The sequence below is a fragment of the Eumetopias jubatus genome, unplaced genomic scaffold, assembly GCF_037043125.1.
Source record: "Eumetopias jubatus isolate StellerSeaLion01/CBP00866 unplaced genomic scaffold, mEumJub1_p1.0 scaffold_17, whole genome shotgun sequence".
Lineage (NCBI taxonomy): Eukaryota > Metazoa > Chordata > Mammalia > Carnivora > Otariidae > Eumetopias > Eumetopias jubatus.
The window spans coordinates 55807615-55831318 of NW_028274823.1; the positions used below are offsets into that span (position 1 = coordinate 55807615).

A 23704-nucleotide genomic window follows, 5' to 3' on the forward strand; every position below is an offset into this window, starting at 1 on the left:
CCTTCCTTTTAAAAGGGTGAATCATGGGGTGCCTGGGTGGCTCAGTCGTTAAGCGTCTGCCTTCGGCTCAGGTCATGATCCCAGGGTCCTGGGATCGAGCCCCACATCGGGCTCCCTGCTTGGCAGAGGGCCTGCTTCTCCCTCTCCCACTCCCCCTGCTTGTGTTCCCTCTCTCACTGTGTCTCTCTCTGTCAAATAAATAAAAAATAAATAAAAATCTTTAAAAAAAATAAAATAAAGGGTGAATCATATTCCATTTTGTTTATACATTCATCCATCAGTGGACCCTAGGTTGTTTCAACCACTGCATGTCTTTTGATGGAAGGGAAGAGAAGATGGTGTTAGTGTGTCCATCCACAAGCCGGTGATATTGTAGAGCCTGTACTTCTGGTCCAGTAGAATTCTCCTCTCAAAGGTTGATTCTAGCCTAGCGTTTACATTAGATAGCATACTAAGGCATTCATATAAGGAATAAGTCCTATATCTGGATGCTCTAATAAGTCAAAGCCAAGAGAATAGCCTCAAGTTAGGGAAAAATTATTTTCTATAAGCCTTCCAGTTCACTGACAAAAATTACGGAACTTGGTACATAGTAGATAGTCCATAAATGTTTGAATGCATACCTAAATACCACTGTGCATAATTGCCAAAAACTGGAAACAGCCCAAATAGAATAGATAAAAAAATTGTGGTGTATTCACACAACAGAATACTAATAGCAATAAAAATGAGCTAACTACAGAATACAAAGCATAGACAAATACTAAAAAGAGAAGCCATATATAATAGAATGCATACTGCATGATTCCATTTATAAAGTTCAAAACAAGCATAATTGAACTGTTTCTGTTTGAAGCTGCATAAACAGATAGTAACAACGCTATTTTAATATTTTTATTTTTTAAAGATTTTATTTATTTATTTGACAGAGAGAAAGAGCACAAGCAGGGCGAGCAGCAGAGGGAGAAGCAGGCTCCCTGCTGAGCAGGGAGCGCGATGCAGGGCGCGATCCCAGGACACTAGGATCATGACCTGAGCCGAAGGCAGATGCTTAACCCTCTGAGCCACCAGGGTGCCCCGATAGTAACACAATTTTTTTTTTTTAAGATTTTATTTACTTACTTGACAGAGAGAGACATATCAAGAGAGGGAACATGAGCAGGGGGAGTCGGAGAGGGAGAAGCAGGCTTCCCCGCGGAGCAGGGAGCCCGATGTGAGGCTCGATCCCAGGACCTTGGGATCACGACCTGAGCCGAAGGCAGACGCTTAACGACTGAGCCACCCAGGCGCCCCAGTAACACAATTTTTTAAAGGCAAGGAAGGAAATGAATCCACTAAAAGTCAGAATAGTGATTAACACTGGGTAAAAGGGATTATGACTGAGATGGAACATGTTGAGGGGAGAGACAAAGACTTAAGGGATGCTGAAAATAGTCTGTTCCTTGAGCTCAGTGGAGGTTCTATGGGTGTTCATTTTGCAGCAGTTTGTCGTACATTTATGTTTTATGCAACTTTCTATATGGTCATCATAAAATTCCATAATAAAAAGTTTTTTAACTTATATTATTCTAGGGAAAATTATAAAAGATCGTGTGACATAATCATACATACCGTATTTTAGCTCTTAGTTTGATTGATTAAATGAGAAAGATACCACTGACCCAGTTTGGAGAGTACCAGGAAAGAACTATATATTGTCCGTATTGAAGTTTCCCCATGTGGATTCCAGGGCTCCCTAGTTTGGGGAAATGGAAATTGGAAGAGGGGCAACACTCAGTAGAGGCCAGTCAACATCGGCAGTGTTAAGGACCTGATGCTTCATTAAGTCATTCACCTCAGCTTCTCCCCAGTGTTACACACTTTCTTAGAAATTGTATTCATTTCCATCACAGCGTGATGTGAGACAAGTGGGAAATAGTCAAATAGGACAAATCTACCCCGTAAGGAAACTCCTTTGCCCCTAGTTACACAACTAGTCTCTCTTGAGCCATCAGAGAAAGTCAGATCAGAAATCAGCAAATCATAGGAGCAGCTTTGGAAAAGAGTCTCTTCACTCAGGGAATTTCATCCAATTAAAGTTAAGTGGCAAATTGCTTCGTTAGTAGCTTTTAGATTGACATAATGAACAGCTTCCCAAGTGCTTAGGTTCTGCTAACTTCTCAAACCATTCCCCTGTCTCAATGACTTGGTGATTTTTTAATTAGCTTAAGCCTCAAAAAATTTAGCTGGCCTAAGGGTAGATTATTAAAATGGAAGTCCTGACTCCAGTCCAGTTTGTTAAGATGTATAACACATAACAGATCAAGAAGCTAAATGCTCATTTAGGAAATGTCATAATAGATACTGTGACTAATTGGAGGGCACAATTAGAAATATTTTTATTAGGGGCACCTGGGTGGCTCAGTCGTTAAGCATCTGCCTTTGGCTCAGGTCATGATCCCAGGGTCCCGGGATCGAGCCCCACATTGGGCTCCCTGTTCAGCGGGAAGCCTGCTTCTCCCTCTCCCTCTGCCCCTACTTGTGTTCCCTCTCTTGCTGTGTCTCTCTCTCTGTCAAATAAATAAATAAAATCTGTAAAAAAAATTTTTTTAAAGAAATATTTTTATTAAAGATATCCTGCCATCACTGTAAACAGCTTCATGTCAGATTTTTACACGGGAGGGGAAAGCAATTAGCCAGCTTACCTTTCTCAGGGTAAAATTCTAGAGTTGTGTTCCCTTGTTTTATACAAATTTGGCATTCCTTGATGAATTTATTCAGTTTCTGTTCTAAACATAGCATAAATTTCTGATTTATAGACATGAATAACTGCCTACTTCTCTGTATTTTGTGCTGCTTTTTGTTACAGGTTCCTGCCTTATCTTGCTGTCTCTGTTCTTTCAGGGTCTGACATTTCAGGAAGTGGAGAACTTCTTTACTTTCCTAAAGAATATTAATGATGTGGACACTGCATTAAGCTTTTACCATATGGCCGGGGCATCTCTTGATAAAGGTAATGAGACCCAAAAATGTTTTCTTGAGGGTATGAACATTGAATCTGTAATCTATTAGGTGACTACCCTCAACAGTAATATGTGAGTTTTTCTTGACATTGTTTTTGATTTGTTTCATTTTGTTGCCATTGCATGAGCCTTGCATTTCACCCTGAGAGACCAAGTTTAGCAAAATTATTTTCTTGTGCCAAAGGCTGTGGTCAAGGCAAGGCAGTTCTTTTTTTTTTTTTAAGATTTTATTTATTTATTTGACAGAGAGAGAGGGGACAGCGAGAGAGGGGTATACAAGCAGGGGGAGTGGGAGAGGGAGAAGCAGGCTTCCCGCGGAGCAGGGAGTCCCATGCGGGGCTCCATCCCAGGACCCTGAGATCATGACCTGAGCCAAAGGCAAACGCTTAATGACTGAACCACCCAGGCGAAGGCAAGGCAGTTCTTTAGAAACTTTGGAACTTCTCTCATTGGAGCCAGAGTCATGACATTTAATGTGCAGCTAAAGTCAGTATGCATTTCAATTCATTCTTTGGTGGGAAGCAGTAGTTTGGCTTCATTTCTTGCGTTACCTGGTTTTTTGCTTTGTTTTTTAGATAAAATCATGGCTCAGAACAGCACCCCCTATTGGCTTACTTCCTACAAATTCAGTGCGACTTAGTACAGGCAATGTGAGAGAACAGGGGAAGTAAAAACATTATTTTTCCCCCAGCATTTTATTATGAAAAGTTTCAAACATTGAGAACAGTTGAAATAATTATTCAGAGAACATCCATATATGCACCTGAATATTTTTCTGTATTTCTCAGATAATACGTCTGTGTATATGTTCATCCCTCCATCAGTCTCTCTTATTTTTTGATGTACTCAAAGTAAGTTGTAGACATAAACACGCCTAAATACTTCAGCATGAATACTAACTGAAGTTCAATATTTGTTTAAAGTTCCCTTGTGCCCCTTCATAGTCTGTTTCTGCCTCCCTGCACGGAGACAACCTTAATTTGTGTGTTTTTCCACCATAGATTAATTTTGTTTGTTCTAGAACTTCTTACAAATAGAATCATCCGGTGTATAATCTTTTAAAGTTTCTCTCAGCGTGTTTTTGAGATCCATCCATGTTGTCATGTGTAGAATAGTTTGTTCCTTTTCTGAGTAGTAATTTGTTGTATGAATACTCCACAATTTGTTTATCCGCTCTTCATTTGGTCACCTTATCTGTTTCCAGTTACTGGCTATCTTGAATAAAGCTGAATATTCCTCCGTTAGTCTTTTTGAGGACATGTATTGCCATTTCTCTTGAATAAGTTACTAGGAGTGAATTGCTGGGTCCAGAGGAAGGTATTTAGTTTATAAAAAACTGTCAGTCCCTTTTTCACAGTATATCTTTTTACATTCCCATCAGCAGTGACAACAGTTCATGTTGTTCCACATTCTTGTCCACAGTTGGCAGGATTCTGGAGTGTATATAAAGACATCTCATTATGTTTTTCTTTTGTATTTCCTTGATGACTTCTGCTATTGAGCAGCTCTTTTGTGTTCTTGTCATTCAGATATCTTCTTTGGTGAAGTGTCTATTCAAGTCTTTTGCCCATTTTTATTAGGTTGCTTGACTTACTATTTACTTGTTGAAGTTCTTGATACATTCTAGGATAGTAGTCCTTTATCAGATACATATATTGTGAATATTTTTCTAGACTGTGACTTGCCCATTCACTTTCTTTAATGGTATCTTCCTCATTTGCAGAGGTTTTCTTTAATTTTGTCTAATTAAAGTCCAATTTATTGAATTTTTAATTTCTTATTATTACTTTCTGGTCCTAATAAAGCCTTTATCTACCCCCAAACTGTGCAGATAGTCTACTGTATTTTCTCCTATAAGCTTTAGGGCTTTAGTTCTTACATTTCTTATATGATCCATCTCAAATTAATTTCTATATATGGTGTGAAGTAGAGTGTTCCACATAGATATCCAGTTGAACCAGCACCATTTGTATAAAAAGCCCTCCATTGGTTTGCTTTGGCACCTTTATCAGAAATCAGATTACCTTTTAAGTGTAGATCTGTTTCTGAGCTCTCTATTCTGGTACACGTATCTGTAACATCTGTACGCATACTCAGTCTGATTACCATAGCTTTATAGAAAGTCTTGAAGTGTCAAGTATTAGAAATCTCTCAACTTCACTCTTCTTTTTCAAGATAGCTTTAGATATTTTAGGTCCTTTGTATTTCCACATAAATTTTAGAATCAGCTTGTCACTTTCTATGTAAAAAAGAGGTGGGATTGGGGTACCTGGGTGGCTCGGTCGGTTAAGCATCTGCCTTCAACTCAGGCCATGATCTTAGGGTCCTGGGATCAAGCCCATGTTGGACTTCTTGCTCAGTAGGGAGTCTGTTTCTCTCTCTCCCTCTGCCTCTCCCCCACAACTCATGCTCACTCGCTCTCACTCTCTCTCTAATAAATAAACTCTTTTTAAAAAAAAAGAGGTGGGATTGTGATTACAATAACATTGACTATATATTAATTTGGAGAGAATTGACCTATTAGTGATATTGAGTCTTCCAATTCATGAGCATATTATATCCATTTTTTTGTATCTTCTTAGATTTTTCTCAGCAGTGGTTTTGTAGTATTAAGTATACATATTTTGGGCGCCTGGGTGGCTCAGTTGGTTAAGCGACTGCCTTCGGCTCAGGTCATGATCCCAGAGTCCTGGGATCGAGTCCCACATCAGGCTCCCAGCTCAGTGGGGAGCCTGCTTCTCCCTCTGACTCTCTCCCCTCTCATGCTGTTTCTCTCTCGCTCGCTCTCTAATAAACAAATAAAATTAAATTAAGAAGTATACGTATTTTTAGAAATTTATGCTTAAGCATGTTATGGTTTTGATGCTATTATAAATGGAATTTTATTTCATTTTCTAGTTATTTGCTGCTGTTACTAAAATACAATTGATTTTTGTATATTGATCTTGTATTCTGCAATCTTGCTAAATTCACTTACTCTTCTAGTTCTTTCATAGATCCATAAGGTTTCTCTGTGTAAGTAGTTGTCACCTGCAAACAGAGATAGTTTCACCTCTTCTTTTTTGAGATTTATGCCTTTTTTCTTGCCTTGTTGCATTTGCTTCAACCACAAGTATGATGTTGAATACAAGTAGTAAGAGAAGGCATCCTTGATCCTTGACTTCTTCCAGATTTTAGGGGGAAAGCATTCGATATTTCATCGTTGAGTTGGATATTAGACTGTAGATGCTCATTATCAAATTAAGGAAATTCCTTTCCCTTCCTAATTTAAAAAAAGGTTTTTATCATCAGTGGCTATTGAGTTTTGTCAAATACTTTCCCTATGTTTGTGTGTGTGTGTGTGTGTGTGTGTGTGTGTGTGTGTGTGTGTGATTATATGACTTTTCTCTTTTATTTTGTTAATATGATGGATTACCATATTAAGGGATAGGATTATCCCTTATTGTCCTGAAATAAACCCAGCTTTGTAATAATGTATTATTAGGCTTTTTATATATTGCTAGATTTGATTTGCTAACATTTTATTAAATATTAAGGGATATTGGTCTGTAATTTTCTTTTTTGTAGTATCTTTTCAGGTTTTGTATCAGAATATACTGTTCTCATAAAATGAATCAGGGAGATTTTTCTCCTTTATTTTCAGAAAGAGTTTGTGTAAGATTACTGTTCTTTCTTTCTGAATATTTTGATAGAATTCACCAATATAACTCTCTGGGCCTGCAGTTTTCTTTGTGGGAAAGTTTTGGTAATTTAGTTTTTTTGATAAATACATAGGTATTCAGAGTTTGTGTTTTATCTTGTGTGAATTTTGATAAGTTGTGTTTTTTTAGGAATTTTCCCATTTCATCTAAATTACTGAATCTATTGACAAAAAGTTGCTCATAATATTCCATTATGATCTTTTCACCATCTAGAATCTGTAGAATCTGAAATCACCCTTTTCCCCTAACATTGGTGAATTACAGCTTCTATCTTGTTTTTTTTTCTTACTTAGTCTATCTAGGGGTTTGGCCATTTTGTTAAACTTTTTCAAAGAACCAATTTTTGACTTTGCAGTATACATTACTTTGCTTTTCTTTTTCTAGCTTATGATGGAACTTTACCTACCTTTTCTTTTTTTAAAGATTTTATTTATTTGAGAGGGAAAGAGCACAAGCGGGTGGGGGGAGGGGGAGAAGCAGAGGGAGAGGGAGAAGCAGACTCCCCACTAAGCAGAGAGCCCAATGTAGGGCTCAATCCGGGGACTCCAGAATCATGACCTGAGCAGACAGATGCTTAACTGACTGAGCCACCCAGGCCCCCTTTACCTACCTTTTCCAAGATAAGCTTTTGAAGCTATAAATTTATTTCTAAAACATGGTTTTATCTATATCCCACAAATTTTGATATGTTGTATTTTGATCATCCTGTTTGAAATATTTCCTGATTTTCTCTGTGTTTCCTCAGGTGACCCATGTGTTATTTATTTTTTTTCTTTTTTTGTTGTTGTTTTATTTTTTATTTTCTTTTAATATATGCTAGAAATATTTATTTACTTATTTTTGCATTTTCATTGTTTTTTATTTTATTATGTTATGTTAATCACCATACAGTACATCATTAGTTTTTGATGTAGTGATCCATGATTTATTTTTTTCATATAACACCCAGTGCTCCATTCAGTATGTGCCCTCTTTAATACCCATCACCAGACTCACCCATCCCCCCACCCCATCCCCTCTAAAACCCTCAGATTGTTTCTCAGAGTCCATCGTCTCTCATGGTTCATCTCTCCCTCCGATTACCCCTGCTTCATTTTCCCTTCCTTCTCCTAATGTCCTCCATACTATTCCTTATGTTCCACAAATAAGTGAAACCATATGATAATTGACTTTCTCTGCTTGACTTATTTCACTTAGCATAATCTCCTCCAGTCCCATCCATGTTGATGTAAAAGTTGGGTATTCATCCTTTCTGATGGCTGGGTAGTATTCCATTGTATATATGGACCACTTCTTTATCCATTCATCTGTTGAAGGGCATCTCGGCTCTTTCCACAGTTTGGCTGTTGCGGACATTGCTGCTATGAACATTGGGGTGCATATGGCCCTTCTTTTCACTACATCTGTGTCTTTGGGGTAAATATCCATTAGTGCAATTGCTGGGTCATAGGGTAGCTCTATTTTTAATTTTTTGAGGAACCTCCACACTGTTTTCCAAAGTGGCTGTACCAACTTGCATTCCCACCAACAGTGTAAGAGGGTTCCCCTTTTTCCACAACCTCTTAAACATTTGTTGTTTCTTGCCTTACCAATTTTTGCCATTCTAACTGGTGTAAGGTAGTATCTCATTGTGGTTTTGATTTGAATTTCCCTGATGGCTAATGATGATGAACATTTTTTCATGTGTCTGTTAGCCATTTGTATGTCTTCTTTTGAGAAGTGTCTGTTCATGTCTTCTGCCCATTTTTTGACTTGATTATTTGTTTTTTGAGTGTTGAGTTTAAGAAGTTCTTTATAGATCTTGGATATCAGCCCATTGTCTGGAGTGTCATTTGCAAAAATCTTCTCCCATTCCGTGGGTTGTCTCTTTGTTTTGTTGACTGTTTCCTTTGCTCTGCAGAATCTTTTTATCTTAAGTCCCAAAAGTTCATTTTCGCTTTTGTTTCCCTTGCCTATGGGGACATGTCTTGAAAGAAGTTGCTGTGGCCGATGTCAAGGTTACTGCCTATGTTCTCCTCTAGGATTTTGATGGATTCCTGTCTCACATTGAGGTCTTTCATCCATTTTGAGTTTATCTTTGTGTCTGATTAACATCAGAATGGTCGAGTTTCACTCTTCTGTATATAGCTGTCCAATTTTCCCAGCACCATTTATTGAAGAGACTGTCTTTGTGTTATTTAAAAGTATGTTTTTAAATTTCCAAATTTTGTTTTTTCTAGGTATATTCATGTTTTTTATTTCTGATTTAATTCTATAGTAGAGAACACTCTATAAAATTTCAGTTCTTAAAAATTGATTGAAACTTGTCTTATGATGGGCACCTGGGGGGCTCAGTCGTTAAGCGTCTGCCTTCGGCTCAGGTCATGTTCTCAGGGTCCTGGGATCGAGTCCCACATTGGGCTCCTTGCTCAGCAGGGAGTCCGGTTCTCCCTTCCCTCTCTTTGTGTCCCCTCTTTTGCTGTGTCTCTCTCTGTCAAATAAATAAATAAAATCTTTAAAAAAAAAAACTTGTTTTATGGCTCAGCGTATGGTCAGTTTTTTAAAGAATGTTTCAATACACTTGAAAAAAATGTATATTCTGCACCTTTGAGTATGGTGTTGTAAAAATGCAGGTCAAGGTGGTTGATAGTGTTCAGATCTTTTATGTCCTTACTGACTTTTTTGTCTAGTTGCTCTATCAATTAGTGAGAGAAGGATGTCAAAATCTCCACATGTCACGCTTGCTTCAGCAGCGCAGATACTAAAATTGGACTGATACAGAGAAGATTAGCATGGCCCCTGCAAAGGATGACATACAAATTCTTGAAGCATGAAGCATAAAAAAAAAAAAAAGAAAGAAAAAGAAAAAAGAAAATCTCCACATATGATGTGTGGATTTGTCTGTTTTTCCTTTAAGTGATGTCAGTCTTTGCTTCATGAATTTTGAGCTCTGGTATTAAGTGCATACACATTTATTGATTAGGATTATTATACTTTCCTGATGAATTGACCCTTTTATCATTATGAGATGTTCCCCCTTTGGGGCGCCCGGGTGGCTCAGTCAGTTAAGCATCTGCCTTCCGCTCAGATCATGATCCTGGGGTCCTGGGATCGTCCCACATTGGGCTCCCTGCTCCATGGGGAGTCTGCTTCTCCCTCTCCCTCTGCTGCTCCCCCTGCTTGTGCTCTCTCTGTCAAATAAATAAATAAATCTTTAAAAAAGAATAAAGAAAAAAAAAAGAAATGTTCCCCCTTTATCTTTAGTAATATGCCTTTTCTTGAAATCTACTTTATCTGATAGTGGTATAATTACTCCAGCTTTTTTATGGTTCCTATTTGCATAGTATGTCTTTTTCTATTCTTTTATGTTCCACCTATCTGTGTCTTTAGATAAGTGCATCTCTCTAGACATATCATTGGACCTGGCGGCCTTTTAGGTATATCTCTTTGCATTTCATATCTTAATGGTTTCTCTAGAAATTCTAACATTACACAGTTCACTTAAAGTTAATATTGTGCCACTTCCAGTGAAATTTAAGCTTGCAGTCAAATAGCTCCATTTACCATCACCCTATGTTTCATGCTATAGTTGTCCTTTGTGTTTCTTCTGTATGTTATAATCCCTACAATACAATATTAGGATAGTTGCTTCCAACAGTTTTTTTTAAGAAATTACGAGAAAAAAAATAATCTTTTACACTTACCCACATTTACCATTTACTTGTATTTACCACTTTGAGTGCTTTTCACTTATTCCTGAGTATCTACATTTTTATCTGGTATCATTTCTCATCAGTCTGAAGAACTTCTTTTGTCTTTCCTTATGGTACAGACCTGCTAGCAATGAATTCTCTTAGCTTTTGATTGATCTGACAATGTCTTTATTTCACTGTTGGGTACTGCAGTGTGTAAGTTTTAAATCTCTCCAAAGCACTGACAGGTTTTATAAACACAATCTTGCTTTCTCTGCACTTTTCAGTAGATTCCTTAAGATTTTCTAATATAAAATGATGCCACCTGCAAACAGAGAATATTTTACTTCTTCCTTTCCAAACTGGATGCCTTTTACTTCATTTTCTTAATCCACATAGGTTTTTTTAAAGAACAGTTGCTTGTTTGCTTATTTGTTTATTTAAAAGAATACCTCCTCTGACCTTTGTAGAATCCCTTGAAAAAAAACTAACGGTATCATAGAGGTTATGTATGTATGTGTAATATCACAGGGTTATTTCTCCAGAATAGCTTTGGTTCTATTGCTCTGTTTCACAAAATGGATTTGACAGCATCTGAAATTCCAAAGATACAAGATTTAAAATCAACATTTATTGTAAAAATAAAATTAATAAGCTCCTCTTTATATTTCCATACCTTTTTGAAAAGCTCAACTAAAGACAGTAGAATTGCTTTAAAGAACAATTATCCTGGATGAATCACTGTCTATGTTAAAATTATAGGGTGCAGGGGCGCCTGGGTGGCTCAGTCGTTAGGCGTCTGCCTTCGGCTCGGGTCATGATCCCAGGGTCCTGGGATCGAGCCCCGCATCGGGCTCCCTGCTCAGCGGGAAGTCTGCTTCTTCCTCTCCCACTCCCCCTGCTTGTGTTCCCTCTCTCGCTGTGTCTCTCTCTGTCAAATAAATAAATAAAATCTTTAAAAAAATAAATAAATAGACAAAATTATAGGGTGCGTAAAATAGAATGATTAAGGGTAGTAGTGGCAAAGGAAAGTGCAACCTAGTGGTTAAAAAAAAAAAAAAAAGACTGTTTCTTTCAAATGACTTCAGGCCATTTCCTGGGATGTTTAGTCTCCATATAATCCATGCCTCATTATCCTTGCTAACAGAGGCAGTGTTAAAAATTACACAGTCACATCTGACACCCAAATATATGTTTGGCTTTGAGATATATGATATTTAGCATTTGTTTTGACTTCTTGGTTTGTTTTATCTGTGTAACTTTGGATTCCCTGGGTGTAAAATGCTAGATATCTAGGGGAAGCTGGCCTAGATTCATACTAAGTAGCAGGGAGAAGCCAAGTGTATTCATTTCCTAGGGCTGCCATAACAAATTACCACACACATGGTGATTTAAAAAAAATAGAAATTTATTCTCTCGCAGTTATGAAGGTCACAAATCTGAAATCAAGATGTTGGCAGGGCTATGCTCCCTCTGAACCCCAGGGGGTGGGAATCCTTACCTCTTCCAGCTTCTCGTGGCTCTAGTCATTCCTTGGCTCATGGCTGCAGAACTCCAGTCACTGCTTCTGTCTTTACATGGCCTGCCCCTCCTTCTCCCCATGTCTTTCTTCTCTGTATCTCTTAAAAAGACACTTGTCATTGGATTTAGGGTCTGCCTGGGTAATCCTTAGCCCAGATCTCATCTCAAGATCTTTAATTTAATTACATCTGCAAAGACCCTTCTTCCAAACATAGTCACATTCACAAGTTCTAGGGGTTAAGATATAGACATATATTTTAGGGGACCACCGTTCAACCCACCATAGCAACCAAGAACTAAATATCACCCATAAGTAGTCCACCAAGTAATACTAAAATGGGAGGGCGGGGGGAGAGTGAATTTAAATTACCTTGAGAATACTTGTATTGTCTGTTTAAAACCTTAAATTTTTCTAGAAACCTGATTTTCTATTTACCTGGCTAACTTCTATTTGTCTTTCAAGTCTCATTTCAAATGTCACTTCTTCAGAGAGGCCTTCCCTAACTACTCAATATAAATTATTAAAAAACTAACTATATTGTCTATAGTTCTTCTAATTTGTTTAAAAAGACACATTAACCTAAAACCCTTTGCCTTCACTATTGTCATCAATTCCTATCCATAAATTATGGACAAGGGCTTTAATTTCCACAAATGTAGCTAATCGGGCAGAGCAGAGACCACTAACTATAATTTTTTGTATATGGTAGGCCCTCAGTAACTTACTGAGTTATATACCACCTATCCAGGAGCTCGAAAAAAGTAGACATTAGCCTTGATTTCTTGTTCTCTCACTCGCACATTCATTTCTTCAATAAATCCTTGTGTCTACTTCTAAAATATACCCTGCATCTAACTCCATTTCTGCATCTCTCCTACTAAAGCCCTTGTCTTCTCTCTTCCCAGGCTTACGGGGTCCATATATCATGGCCCTGTGTACTCTGAGTGTGCAAATACCACTTTCCTCCCAGTTCACTCCACACCACACTTTCTTTGTTTATATTCTAAACATACCAAGTTCATTCCCACCTGAAGACCTTTGTTCTAGCTGTTCCTTCACCTCAAGTGCTCTTTCCCATGATCTCGGTGTATTTGGGCCCCTGTAATTCGGGTCTCATATAAATCACTTCCTCAGAAAGACCTTCCCATCCTGAAGTCACTGCATCAGCCTGTGTGTCATAGCATTTGTCACTACCCGGTATTTTCTCATGTGTTTATTATCTCATGCTTTTTTGTCTTGTTTGTAGATATATTCTCCACACCTAGGACAGTCCCTGGAATACAGTCGACACTTTATAAATATTTGACCAATAAATGAATAAGTGAATAAACATTTTGATGGATTGAATAAGACATCGGATCTCAAGCCAATAAACCCTTGCCTTTCCCAGTAGACCCAGAGAACAAACTCACGCCATTAATTCATTATGTTCGTCTGTGACCCCTATCTTTTAGGCCTGATGTTATGTCACCTTCTTGCATGCTTCAAAGGGTGATATCGGTACTGTGAACTCTTCACACACTAGCACTTGCCTGGAAAGACTGGCGTGTTTTCAGCTGTCCTCACTAAGTTCCCTCACTCTGCCGGAGGTGCCTGTCCTCTGCAGCCTCTCTTTGCACTTTCCCCTTTGCTTTCAAACCTTCCTAATCCCGACAGCCCTACTAGGGATTTTTCCACTGGTTTGAGTTCTACCCGAATTCTCCCTCTGCAGAATCATGGGATTTTACGGCTAAGGCGAAACTTGGAAGGGAGAGGGGAAAGTGTAGTGGTTAAGAACACAGGTTCTGAAGTCCCATTGTCTGGGTTTTAAGCTTGGCTCCATCATTCACTAGCTGAGTTCCTTTGGGCCATTTCTGAATTTAGTCTCTATGTTTTTAAAGTCAGGATCATGATGCCTACCTCATACGGTATTAATCTTGTGCCTAGCATGCAACTGTGTAATAAATGTCAGCCGCTTTCATCATGAAGTTGATGATGTAAACCCGATTTAGGGTGGTTCGTCCATTTGTCCAGCCAGCAGCGTAGGTACTGTGCTGGGTTCTACCCTCAAGAAGCTCGCAGCCTAATAGGAGAGAAAGAGAAGTATACAAGCTGTTCAAGTTTGGTGTGATGAGAGCTATTTAGACATAAGATTAAAAGTGGAGCCTCTGCCCCATACTAGGGGTGGGGAAAGAGTGGGGCAGGGATAGAGACAGAGTACCTCTGTCTTCCTTCTGCTCTGTCCTGGCTGTCTTCGTTTTTTCCCAGAAAGGTTAGGACCTTCAGAAATTGGCACCTTTTAGAGGCCCTGGCACTGTCTCTTCCTTGGCTGTTTTAGAGCTTGCAGACCTGTCTTTAGATATAATTTAGCACAGAATTTCCCAAACAGCATTGTGAAGAACACTATTTACTGCAATATGTTAATGGTTCTGTGGGTTTAAAAAAAAAATGTTCCATGGTTTAAATAAGTTTGGAAAATGCCCAGTTATACAGAATTTGTTCCTGCAGCACCACTCCTGCCAACTTTTTAATATGCTAATGTGCATTATTAATCTCCAAGAGAGCCATATAGTTCTCAAACTTGATTTGCCCCAAAATGTCTTTCAACAACTTACAGAGCTAATGTTCTTCAGAACAGTTTGAGAACCCAGGCAGGTGGCAACTACAGATTTACCATATGACAGCATGATCCAATCCCTCCAGAGTAAAAATAACAAAGTTCATTGAGGCTCTTTATTTCCTCGTGGCCCGTGTGAAAATAACAAACTCCCAGGCAAATGTGAAATGTCCTTGATGAATTCTGACCATTTGAAGAAAGAACCTGGGCGCCTGGGTGGCTCAGTTGGTTAAGCGACTGCCTTCGGCTCAGGTCATGATCCAGGAGTCCCTGGATCGAGTCCCGCATCGGGCTCCCTGCTCGGCGGAGAGTCTGCTTCTCCCTCTGACCCTCCCCCATCTCATGTGCTCTCTCTCTCTCTCTCTCTCTCATTCTCTCTGTCTCAAATAAATAAATAATAAATATCTTTAAAAAAAATTTAAAAAAAGAAAGAACCTTCCTCCATGAAATAGTGTCTATTTCCCCTATAGGTCGTCTCTTGTTTAGCACTTAAGAGGAATTGGTTCTGTTGCTTATTTATACACATACGGGGCATGAACTTAGATAAATAACCTCTCAAGTGCTGTCTGCGTGATTTACCTGGTCTGAAGAAGGTAATGGAAAACTGAACATGACTTCCTCCCTGATGGCATCCTCTGATGTTTTCGAAAAGTTATAAATTGAATTGGAGCTCTAAAATGAGCTATGGTTTGTGTAACTTAGAATATTCTTACTTTTGTGAAGAGAATACAAGGTTTCCAGGTATGGTGAGGCCCCATTATAAAGCACCTCAGCATATTATCGATTTGGTAAACTTCTAGGTCCAGTTGTGTTCCCTGTGTCCTTTGAATGGTAATACAGGAGAATAATCACACAAATATAGTCCATGGCCTTTAATACTCATGCCCCAGCACAAGCCTGCTTAGACTGTAAATCATAATTTATGACATGGGTGTTCTCAATTTTTTATAGTCATTCTATACACACAGTTTACCTTCTTTCTGACAAGCCAAGAGAATAACTAGCAAAGCCTGTGGCATAACTCCTGCAGGATACTCTTGTTATATCCCCCGGTATTTTTCCTAAAATATCAGTCATATCAAATGGTCTCTGTTGCCTTTATTTCTGAAGTGACCTGGATGGCCTAGATGACCTTTAAGAATCTTTGTGGTTTTGAAATTCTTTGAGTCTCTTATTTTGAATGAGTAAAGGGGCCTTAGTCTTTTGGTATTTAGGTCCCTACTGGGTTGTTGGGGAAGTTAGAAATTAGTAATGGAGTAAATTCTAACACACAACCAACTGCTGTATCCTGAACAATTACCTTTAACAGACAAACTGCCACCCTCTGCTGAGACCTAAGAATGACCCCTAGCAGTGTCATTTGGAGGACTGTGAGGCCATCGCACATCTGGGACACTTATAGTGACTATCATTTCATAGCAGCTTCCGTATGCCAGGCATAACTCTGAGTGCTTTATGGACATTATCTCTCTTAATCCTTGAAACCTGAAAAGTAGTTGGTATTATCCCCCATTATTGGGTGGACAAGGAAATATAAAATAAAGCAGCTTGCTCATAGTTACCCAGCTACGCAGGTAGAGCCACGATTCAAGCTCAAGCCTCTCTAATCCCAAAGTATGTATATTCCTTCCACACCATGATGTTGCCTCTCAGTATTTCCCAAAATGCTGCTGGAATTTGAAAATCTTTGCTGAAACTCAATCCTGAAGCCAATGAAGGTTCGCCATTTTGAACCATCCTTTTCAGTAGCTTAAGAAAGACAGGCCCTAGGCTATTTCTTTCCAGTTCCCTTTGGCTAAGAATAGACCATTCTTAGGGTGAGAATAAAGGCCTTTTAGTAAACTATGGTGTTTTGGAGTTAGTGCCCTTCTCTTGAATATGAACTATGACATGACATTTTCCCCATACAGTTGTCTCTTCTGTTCAGGACCAGGTTCTACAGACACATTCTGACATCTGTAGTGCATACCTTATAGTGACATAGACTCAGAGTTGTTATCTAATCCAGCTTCTTATCCCACATAGGAACATCTTAGTAGGCAGATCTGTGTTCTTCACCTTCCTAATCATACTACTCTTTGTGAAGAAACCAATACACAGAAGCCTAAAGTCACTTAAATAAGGTCACTTAACAAGAAAAGTTGGTATCCCTTTAAAGGATAGCACAGAACAGAAAAAGACATGTGTATATACTAAACAGTCCATTTCTCAACATTGAAACATAGGATGTACAGATGTGGACCTCTCAGATTCTAATAATCAAGATGTTCTTCACCACCTCTACTCATTGGTTTGGCAATGCTTTGCTACACTTTTAGATACTGTCCTAACATCTAGCATTTATTGAGAGTTAACTATATGCACGAAATTTGTAAGTATAAATTTTGGTTTCAAACTCAAATCTGAGTTTGAGTCCCTTCTACTCACTAGCTTTGTGGCCTTGAACAAATCACTTAAGTTCTCAAAGCCTCAGTTTTCTGATCTGTAGAATGGTGATAATAGAATATTGCTTCAGGGTTATTATGACAATCCATGAGAGAATACTATATTAATATACCAGATGGAAAGTATAATTATACCCAGATGCCTGTTTTGGTTTTCAACCCCTAGATACTGTCTTTCCTCTGCCCAATTATCTTATTAAGGACCGGAAACAAGCTTTCCCAATATGAGAACTTAGCAAAAAGTTGTTAAACAAAAGTAAAAAGATGACTCTAGGACCTCATGGGGCTTACTTTTGTTCTCTTAGGAAGTAGTATCTACCGCCTTTTTTCAGTCATTTTTTTTTTAAGATTTTATTTATTTATTTATTTATCTGACGGAGAAAGACACACAGTGAGAGAGGGAACCCAAGCAGGGGCAGTGGGAGAGGGAGAAGCAGGCTTCCTGCTGAGCAGGGAGCCCGATGCGGGGCTCGATCCCAGGACCCTGGGATCATGACCTGAGCCGAAGGCAGATGCTCAATGACTGAGCCACCCAGGCGCCCCTTTTTCGGTCGTTTTTGAGCTTCATATCAGTTTAGAAGTTATAAGTTGTTTGCACTTATTAATGAGGAGGATTGGAGCTTCGAGCTTCTCCAAAGTTTCATCATTCATCCAAAAATCCTTGAGATCATTGCTTTCAGAAGGCATTATCCTTATTTAACTTCACTCTTTCTAGGAATATCTAACCCTGTTAACATCTCTAGTATCCTCAGCATTCGAGGGGGAGTTTTCACTACACCATAAACTCTTGAGGACATGAACCATGTTTTCCACATCTTTGTGTCCTACTCTGATTGTAGAACAATTCTTTATATATAGTAGATGGTCATCTAATGTTGACTAAATGAGTGAATTAATTCTAGACATGGTCAGATCCTGGAAAGGATGGTGAAATGCTCTAATAAAAGCCTAGTGTGAGGGGGAGAATGATACAACTATGTCACCTTCCCATGTCATTAGTTTTGACACCATGGGCAAGTCACAACTTCTCTGACCCTCAGGTTTGAGTGATATTAAATATCTCCAAAGGTTCTTCCAGGTTTGAAATTCTAGGACTATAATTAAATCCTCTTTTTTACTGAATGTAGTAATGTTTTAAGGGACATGTTATAGCCTAAAGTTACATCCAGATTTGTGTGAAAATGAACTAACTTATAATTATCAGATACATTTAAAATCAGAGCAGCACTGTTGAATTCCCAAAAGTAGGGGGCAGATTTAATTTATTTTCTTGTTAAGAAATTTAAAACTTAATTAGATTTTGGCCAGTGTATCTAAAGATCTCATTTGTGGAGTTTGGTATAGGAGTTGCAGAAGATCGACAGTTCTGTAAAATGTACCTAAAATGAGTGCAGCTGTATATGAAGTGTGATTTCAGAAACCTCAGAAGGACATTCCCAACCATAAATACCTTCTCCACTTAACTTTTTTGCTGCATAACAAATGACTACAAATTTAGCAGCTTAAAACACCTGTTAGTTCAGGTTCTTTGAATCTGGGCACAGCATAACTGGCTTCTCTGCTCAGTCTTTTTTTTTTTTTTAAGATTTTATTTATTTATTTGAGAGAGAGAGAGAGAGAGAGCATGAGCAGGGGGAGGAGCAGAGGGCAAAGCAGGCTCCCTGCTGAGCCCACATGGGGCTCAAACCCAGGACCCTGGAATCATGACCTGAGCCAAAAGCAGACGGTCGACCGTTTCTGCGTCCCTTCTCTGCTCAGGTCATAACAAGGTTTAAAGTATAACAAGTGTCAGAAGGGCTGCATTCTCATCTGCAGTTCAGGGTCCTCTTCCAAGCTCATTTAGGTTCCTGGCAGAATTCAGTTCCTTTCAGTTGTAGGACTTTTCCTTGCTGGCTGCCGGCCAGGGATCACTCTCAGCAGGGCTCCCTCATAACATGGCAGCTCACTTCTTCACAGCCAGCAGGAGACTCTTTTTCCCCAGTGTGCTGAGTTGCATTCTTTTATTATATAATTGTACTCATAGGAGTGACTATCCCATTACCTTTTTCATATAAAGTAACCAAATCACAGAAGTGATACCCCATTATATTCACAGGTCCTGCCTGCACTCAAGGAGAGGAGATTATAGAGGGTATACACACACACACACACACACACACACACACACACACGCACACACACACCAGAGGATGGGAGTGTCGGGGAACATCTCAGAATTCTGCCTGCCACACCAGCCATAATTCCAGAAATACACGCCTTTACACTTATTCTTTGAAGACTTCTGAAGATATGGACATTTTAACCGGTTAAAGCCATGTCATCTAAAAAATAACATGGCAGCCATAAAGTTTTAGTGTGAGAAGGGAGCTTGGAAATAATTTTATTTAAACCCTTACTTTATTGTTTTTAACCTCTTCATTTACACATGAAGGAAATGACTTGCTCAAATCGCAGTAGCGTGCCACAAACTGACACCAGAGATTTAGGTTCACTGACTTCCACACCATTGTTTTCTTTGGTTCATGGCAACCACTGCTGCTAGAAGAACCTAGAGAATTATATAAGGGATTCAGTGCTTATATGTGAAAGCAGAAATAGGAAAAGTTCACAGCAAAAATGTATGAGAGAGCATCCCCCAGACAGCCATAGCATGACGGCAGGAGTAGAAATGTCACAAAGGTGTGGGGATCAGGTTATATGGGGGGAAAGCTCCTATTTTATAAATTCTTTTAAAGTTTGTGGGAGGCAAGCCCCTGTGCTTCAGTTCATCATTGCATTTTGTAAAAACATTTATATGTGAAGAGGAGTGTTGGCCAGGATTCCATTCATTTAAGACAAAGTCATCAATGTTTAAAATGATTCATGATGAAGTCAAGGAAGCTCAAATTCTGAAAGAAATGTTTGCTTTATGAGGCAGTTTCTCTGCAGAGACCTCGTTTATTTTCCCAAATTTAAAGTCGCTTAGCAATTCTAAAGATTGATTCTGACTTAACTACATTACTTTGAATATATTATGATTTAGTAAAATTATATAAGTGCCCCAAGGAGGGAGAGAGCTGCTTTGGAGATTCATGATTACCAGTGGGAGAGAGAAGAGGGTGGGAGGTAGGATAAACTGCCCCAAATCCACATAAATGGATACATAAGGACAAAATTAGCCAACATTCCATCCCACTGAGCAAAGGATCAAAAAGGGATTCCACCAACTGGGGAAGTATAGAGATTAATAATTATTGCAAGCCCTGTTACTTCAAGGTTTACTACCCTTAGAAGCCTCTGAAGCTTTGATGAGACACTTGTAAAGGTGAAGAATATTTAGCTTTTTACGTTATTTCAGCAAGCCAAATTTTAAACATATCATTTGCTCTCCCCTTAGCTATCAGAGATTCAAGTTCTGTTGAACCAGGCCACCAAGGAAGTAATGTTGTAAGGGAAGGGGGAATAAAAGGTACTTCCTCCTCACGATTGAGGTTGGATAAATTAGGAACTGATTAAATAAATGATATAGCCTGCCAGTGGAATACTATGCAGCTGTTAAAAAAGAACTGTTTTTGTACAGGTATGGAATTCTTTCTAAGATATGTCGTTAAATGAGTAAAGCAAAACCCATATATTTAGCAAAAACCCATATACTACCATTTTTGTGGGAAGAAATGAAGAATGAAAATTTGATTTTATATCCATTTTTCTGGAGAAACTGGAGCTACTGGTTGCCTCCGGACAACTAGGTGACTGGGGGATAAGGTTGGGAAGGATACTTCAGCCTTTTGTACCATTTGAATTTTCAAACAGGTGAATATATTACCTAATGGAAAACAGCTTTTTCAAATAAAAAGAATGCAAATTTAAAGAGCCAAGGAGCCAAAAACAAGTGAATAGGGGAAATTGGTCTCCAAATAAGAGCTGGCTTTGTTATAAAGGTTTCCTTGCAAAGGGCCTTGACGGCACTCTGTAATGTCTGTCCTGATGCTCTCCCCACCCACCCGCCCCCTCCACCTTCTGTTCTAGCTCCCTAGCCAGGCATTAGCATCCCTTCCGGCTTTCAGTACTCCTCCGCCCCCCACCCCACATCACCCACTGCCATACATGCACAGATCTGGAGCAGTCGTCTCTTCAGTCCTTTAGAATTCAGATTCAGAATGTACCTTCTCCCTAATACACACTATTCCACTATAACCCTTATGTGTCTAATAATATGTCTGATATTTCTCCTGCGTATTTCTCAATCTTAATGATATATATGGTCTCCCCCACTAAACTGATCATTCTCTGGGTGTGTCAGCTGAAATCACTGCCTAATGGTGCTGGTAGAAATGTTTGCTTTTTGTGAACAGAATATGATGAGGATTTTTGATGAAGCCAGATATAATAATGGATGACGGCAATAAACCTTACTGTAAATCAGTTTGTACTAGATTTTTTTAAGATTTTATTTATAAGCCAAAAAAAGATTTTATTTATTTGACAGAGAGAGACACAGTGAGAGAGGGAACACAAGCAGGGCGAGTGGGAGAGGGAGAAGCAGGCTTCCCGCTGAGCACGGAGCCCGATGCAGGGCTCGATCCCAGGACCCTGGGATGATGACCCAAGCCAAAGGCAGATGCTTAACAACTAAGCCACCCAGGCGCCCCCAGTTTGTACTAGATTAAGCCTGTAAGCCCATTGAAGCAGTCATCTGGGATGATGTTCTGAGGTTCAGGAAACCTGACTGCAAGTTTTCTCTGTTGGAATGTACTGGTATTTAGGAGCCAGAACCACCAGCATCACCTCTGATGATTGGGCAGCCTGAGGGCACGGGGAGGGGGGGGGCACCGGCCTGCAGCTTAAAAGCACCATGCAGAACAAAGAATTGTTACCATTTTCATTATTAGTATACTGCATCACCCTTGGCTCCTTAAATTGCTAGTTCCCTTGAATGCTTTCCTTCCTGCCTCCCCCGACCCCCAGAATCAGGTTGAAATGTGTGTGTTGTATTAGCCAAAGTACCTTGGAAGAAGATACAAAAGAAAGGACAAGTGCTCTCCAAAGGAAAATCCTTCCCCCTCTCCCCCACCCCACCCCACCCCACCCCACCCCCAAAGCCATCTAGGGATGGATTTAAGAAACTAAGACATCTGTACCATAAGCTTTTCCAGGGCTGAAGCAGAAATGTCTCCCCTCCCTTAACCTTGGCAGTCACAAGCCAGTTCCCTGCTGCGGTGCAGGAAGACAGGAATCACATGGCCACACAGCTAGAGACCTTCAGCCCAACTTGGCGTATCACCTTTCCAAACACCTTTGCAATTAGGAAGAGACAGGCAGCTCCTAACTGGGTCACGCCCACTCTTTGGAGCCGTCTCTGGGCATCAGAGGCAACTGCGGGGGAAGAGCTCCCAGGGCCGCCTCTGTTTCACATGTTTTTCATTGGGTTGCAGTTTAATAAACCTTGTATGTTATCCCCGAAATTGTCAGTATTCCCAAGGGAATGCTAATGTCTTCCAGCATATAGGGCGATCAGATCTGTGATCAAACTATAATGCTGACTCTTGGCAGCCTCCAGCTACTCGGTTATTCATCCCTGCCCACTAGCATGGAGCACTCCCTGATTCGGCTTTCTTTTCACCTGGACACATTCATGGGGGAACTAGTATTGTCCATATAAGGGTTCAAGGAGCTCCAGCATGCATAGGGAAAAGATCCTTGGGCCGGAAGTCGGGAGACGTAGATTTTAGACCCAGCCCTGCTGCCAGCTAGCTAGCTGTGTGACCCTGGGCAAGTTACTAACTTCTCTGGATTTTGCTCTTATCTCTGAGGTCTCTTCTAGTTCTAAGGGTCTCTAAGGGATTCCAAGTGGGTATCTGGGCTGTATCCCTCCAGGACTCTCCCTTCTTCTCTTTGACCACTGTGATAAATAATTTTATGTAATGTAGCTTCTGACAAACTCAGTATATGTTCTTTCTACTGTTGAATTCTCCAGTTATGGATCATGACAGAGAGTAAACTGGGGACCTGGCATGACTCAGACTGAATGGTACCCCATTTTTAAGAGCCGGTTGAGCCCGCTCCTACAAATTCTCCCCTATCCTAGTCTAGTAGAAATCACCCGATCTCATGTCCATCTGTTGTTCAGGCAGCCACACCGCATTTGTACCAAAGAAATACGTAGGCCTTGGGGAACCTGGACCTTCTCCAGGGTGACTTCATGCTCCAGGTAGACGTCTTTCAGATTAGAAACTAGAATCCCAGCCATCAGTCAGCATCCTCAAATGAGAGAGACCCAGATTCCAGTACCAATACCTGGTCTCCATGGGGAGGTCAAGACCTGGACGGGGCAGTGGGGGGGAGTGGGGGGGGCGGTGTTCTGCTTGCTGTGATTTAATTATGACTTTCTGATTCAGGAATGTGGAAGCAAATATGAATGAGCCAACTCTCAGGACCAACTGTCAAAGCATGTGGCTTGTAATCTGCTGTTATCCTGCTTGTCCTAAGAGCTCACAGTTTGACAGCTCACCAGTTAGTGAAATATTTCCTCCACTGCTCTGATTCATACCCTGGGGACCTGAGGATCTTGGACGGGGAAAGGACACCCCAGCTAGGCTGTTCGCTGGCTGTTAACATCCCAGTGGTTTGAGTTACGATGACTCAGCAGCCCTCGTTTTTCCCCCTATAGTACAAATGGTGTCAGAACCCTCTCCAAGTGAAATGGAATGTAATCTGTAATTATTCTGTCAAAGAGATGGCATTTGTAATGAGGCATTCCTGCTGGTGGCCTCCAGAGGTCCCTTTTTC

The 23704-nt window shown here is 39.8% G+C and overlaps 1 protein-coding gene and 1 non-coding gene across 8 annotated transcripts in view; both read left to right on the forward strand.

Moving 5' to 3' along the window:
* The window catches only part of MICU1 (mitochondrial calcium uptake 1), a 239994-nt gene that overhangs the window by 207576 nt on the left and 8714 nt on the right, over positions 1-23704 (forward strand). For all 7 annotated transcript variants that reach the window (XM_028109624.2, XM_028109623.2, XM_028109625.2 and 4 more), the window contains one exon: positions 2884-2992. In XM_028109624.2, the coding sequence (XP_027965425.1) occupies positions 2884-2992 (109 nt within the window). The remainder of the gene's footprint in view (positions 1-2883; positions 2993-23704) is intronic.
* LOC114214242 (U6 spliceosomal RNA) lies at positions 9420-9525 on the forward strand. The gene has a single exon (XR_003610368.2). It is a non-coding gene; the product is annotated as a U6 spliceosomal RNA (small nuclear RNA).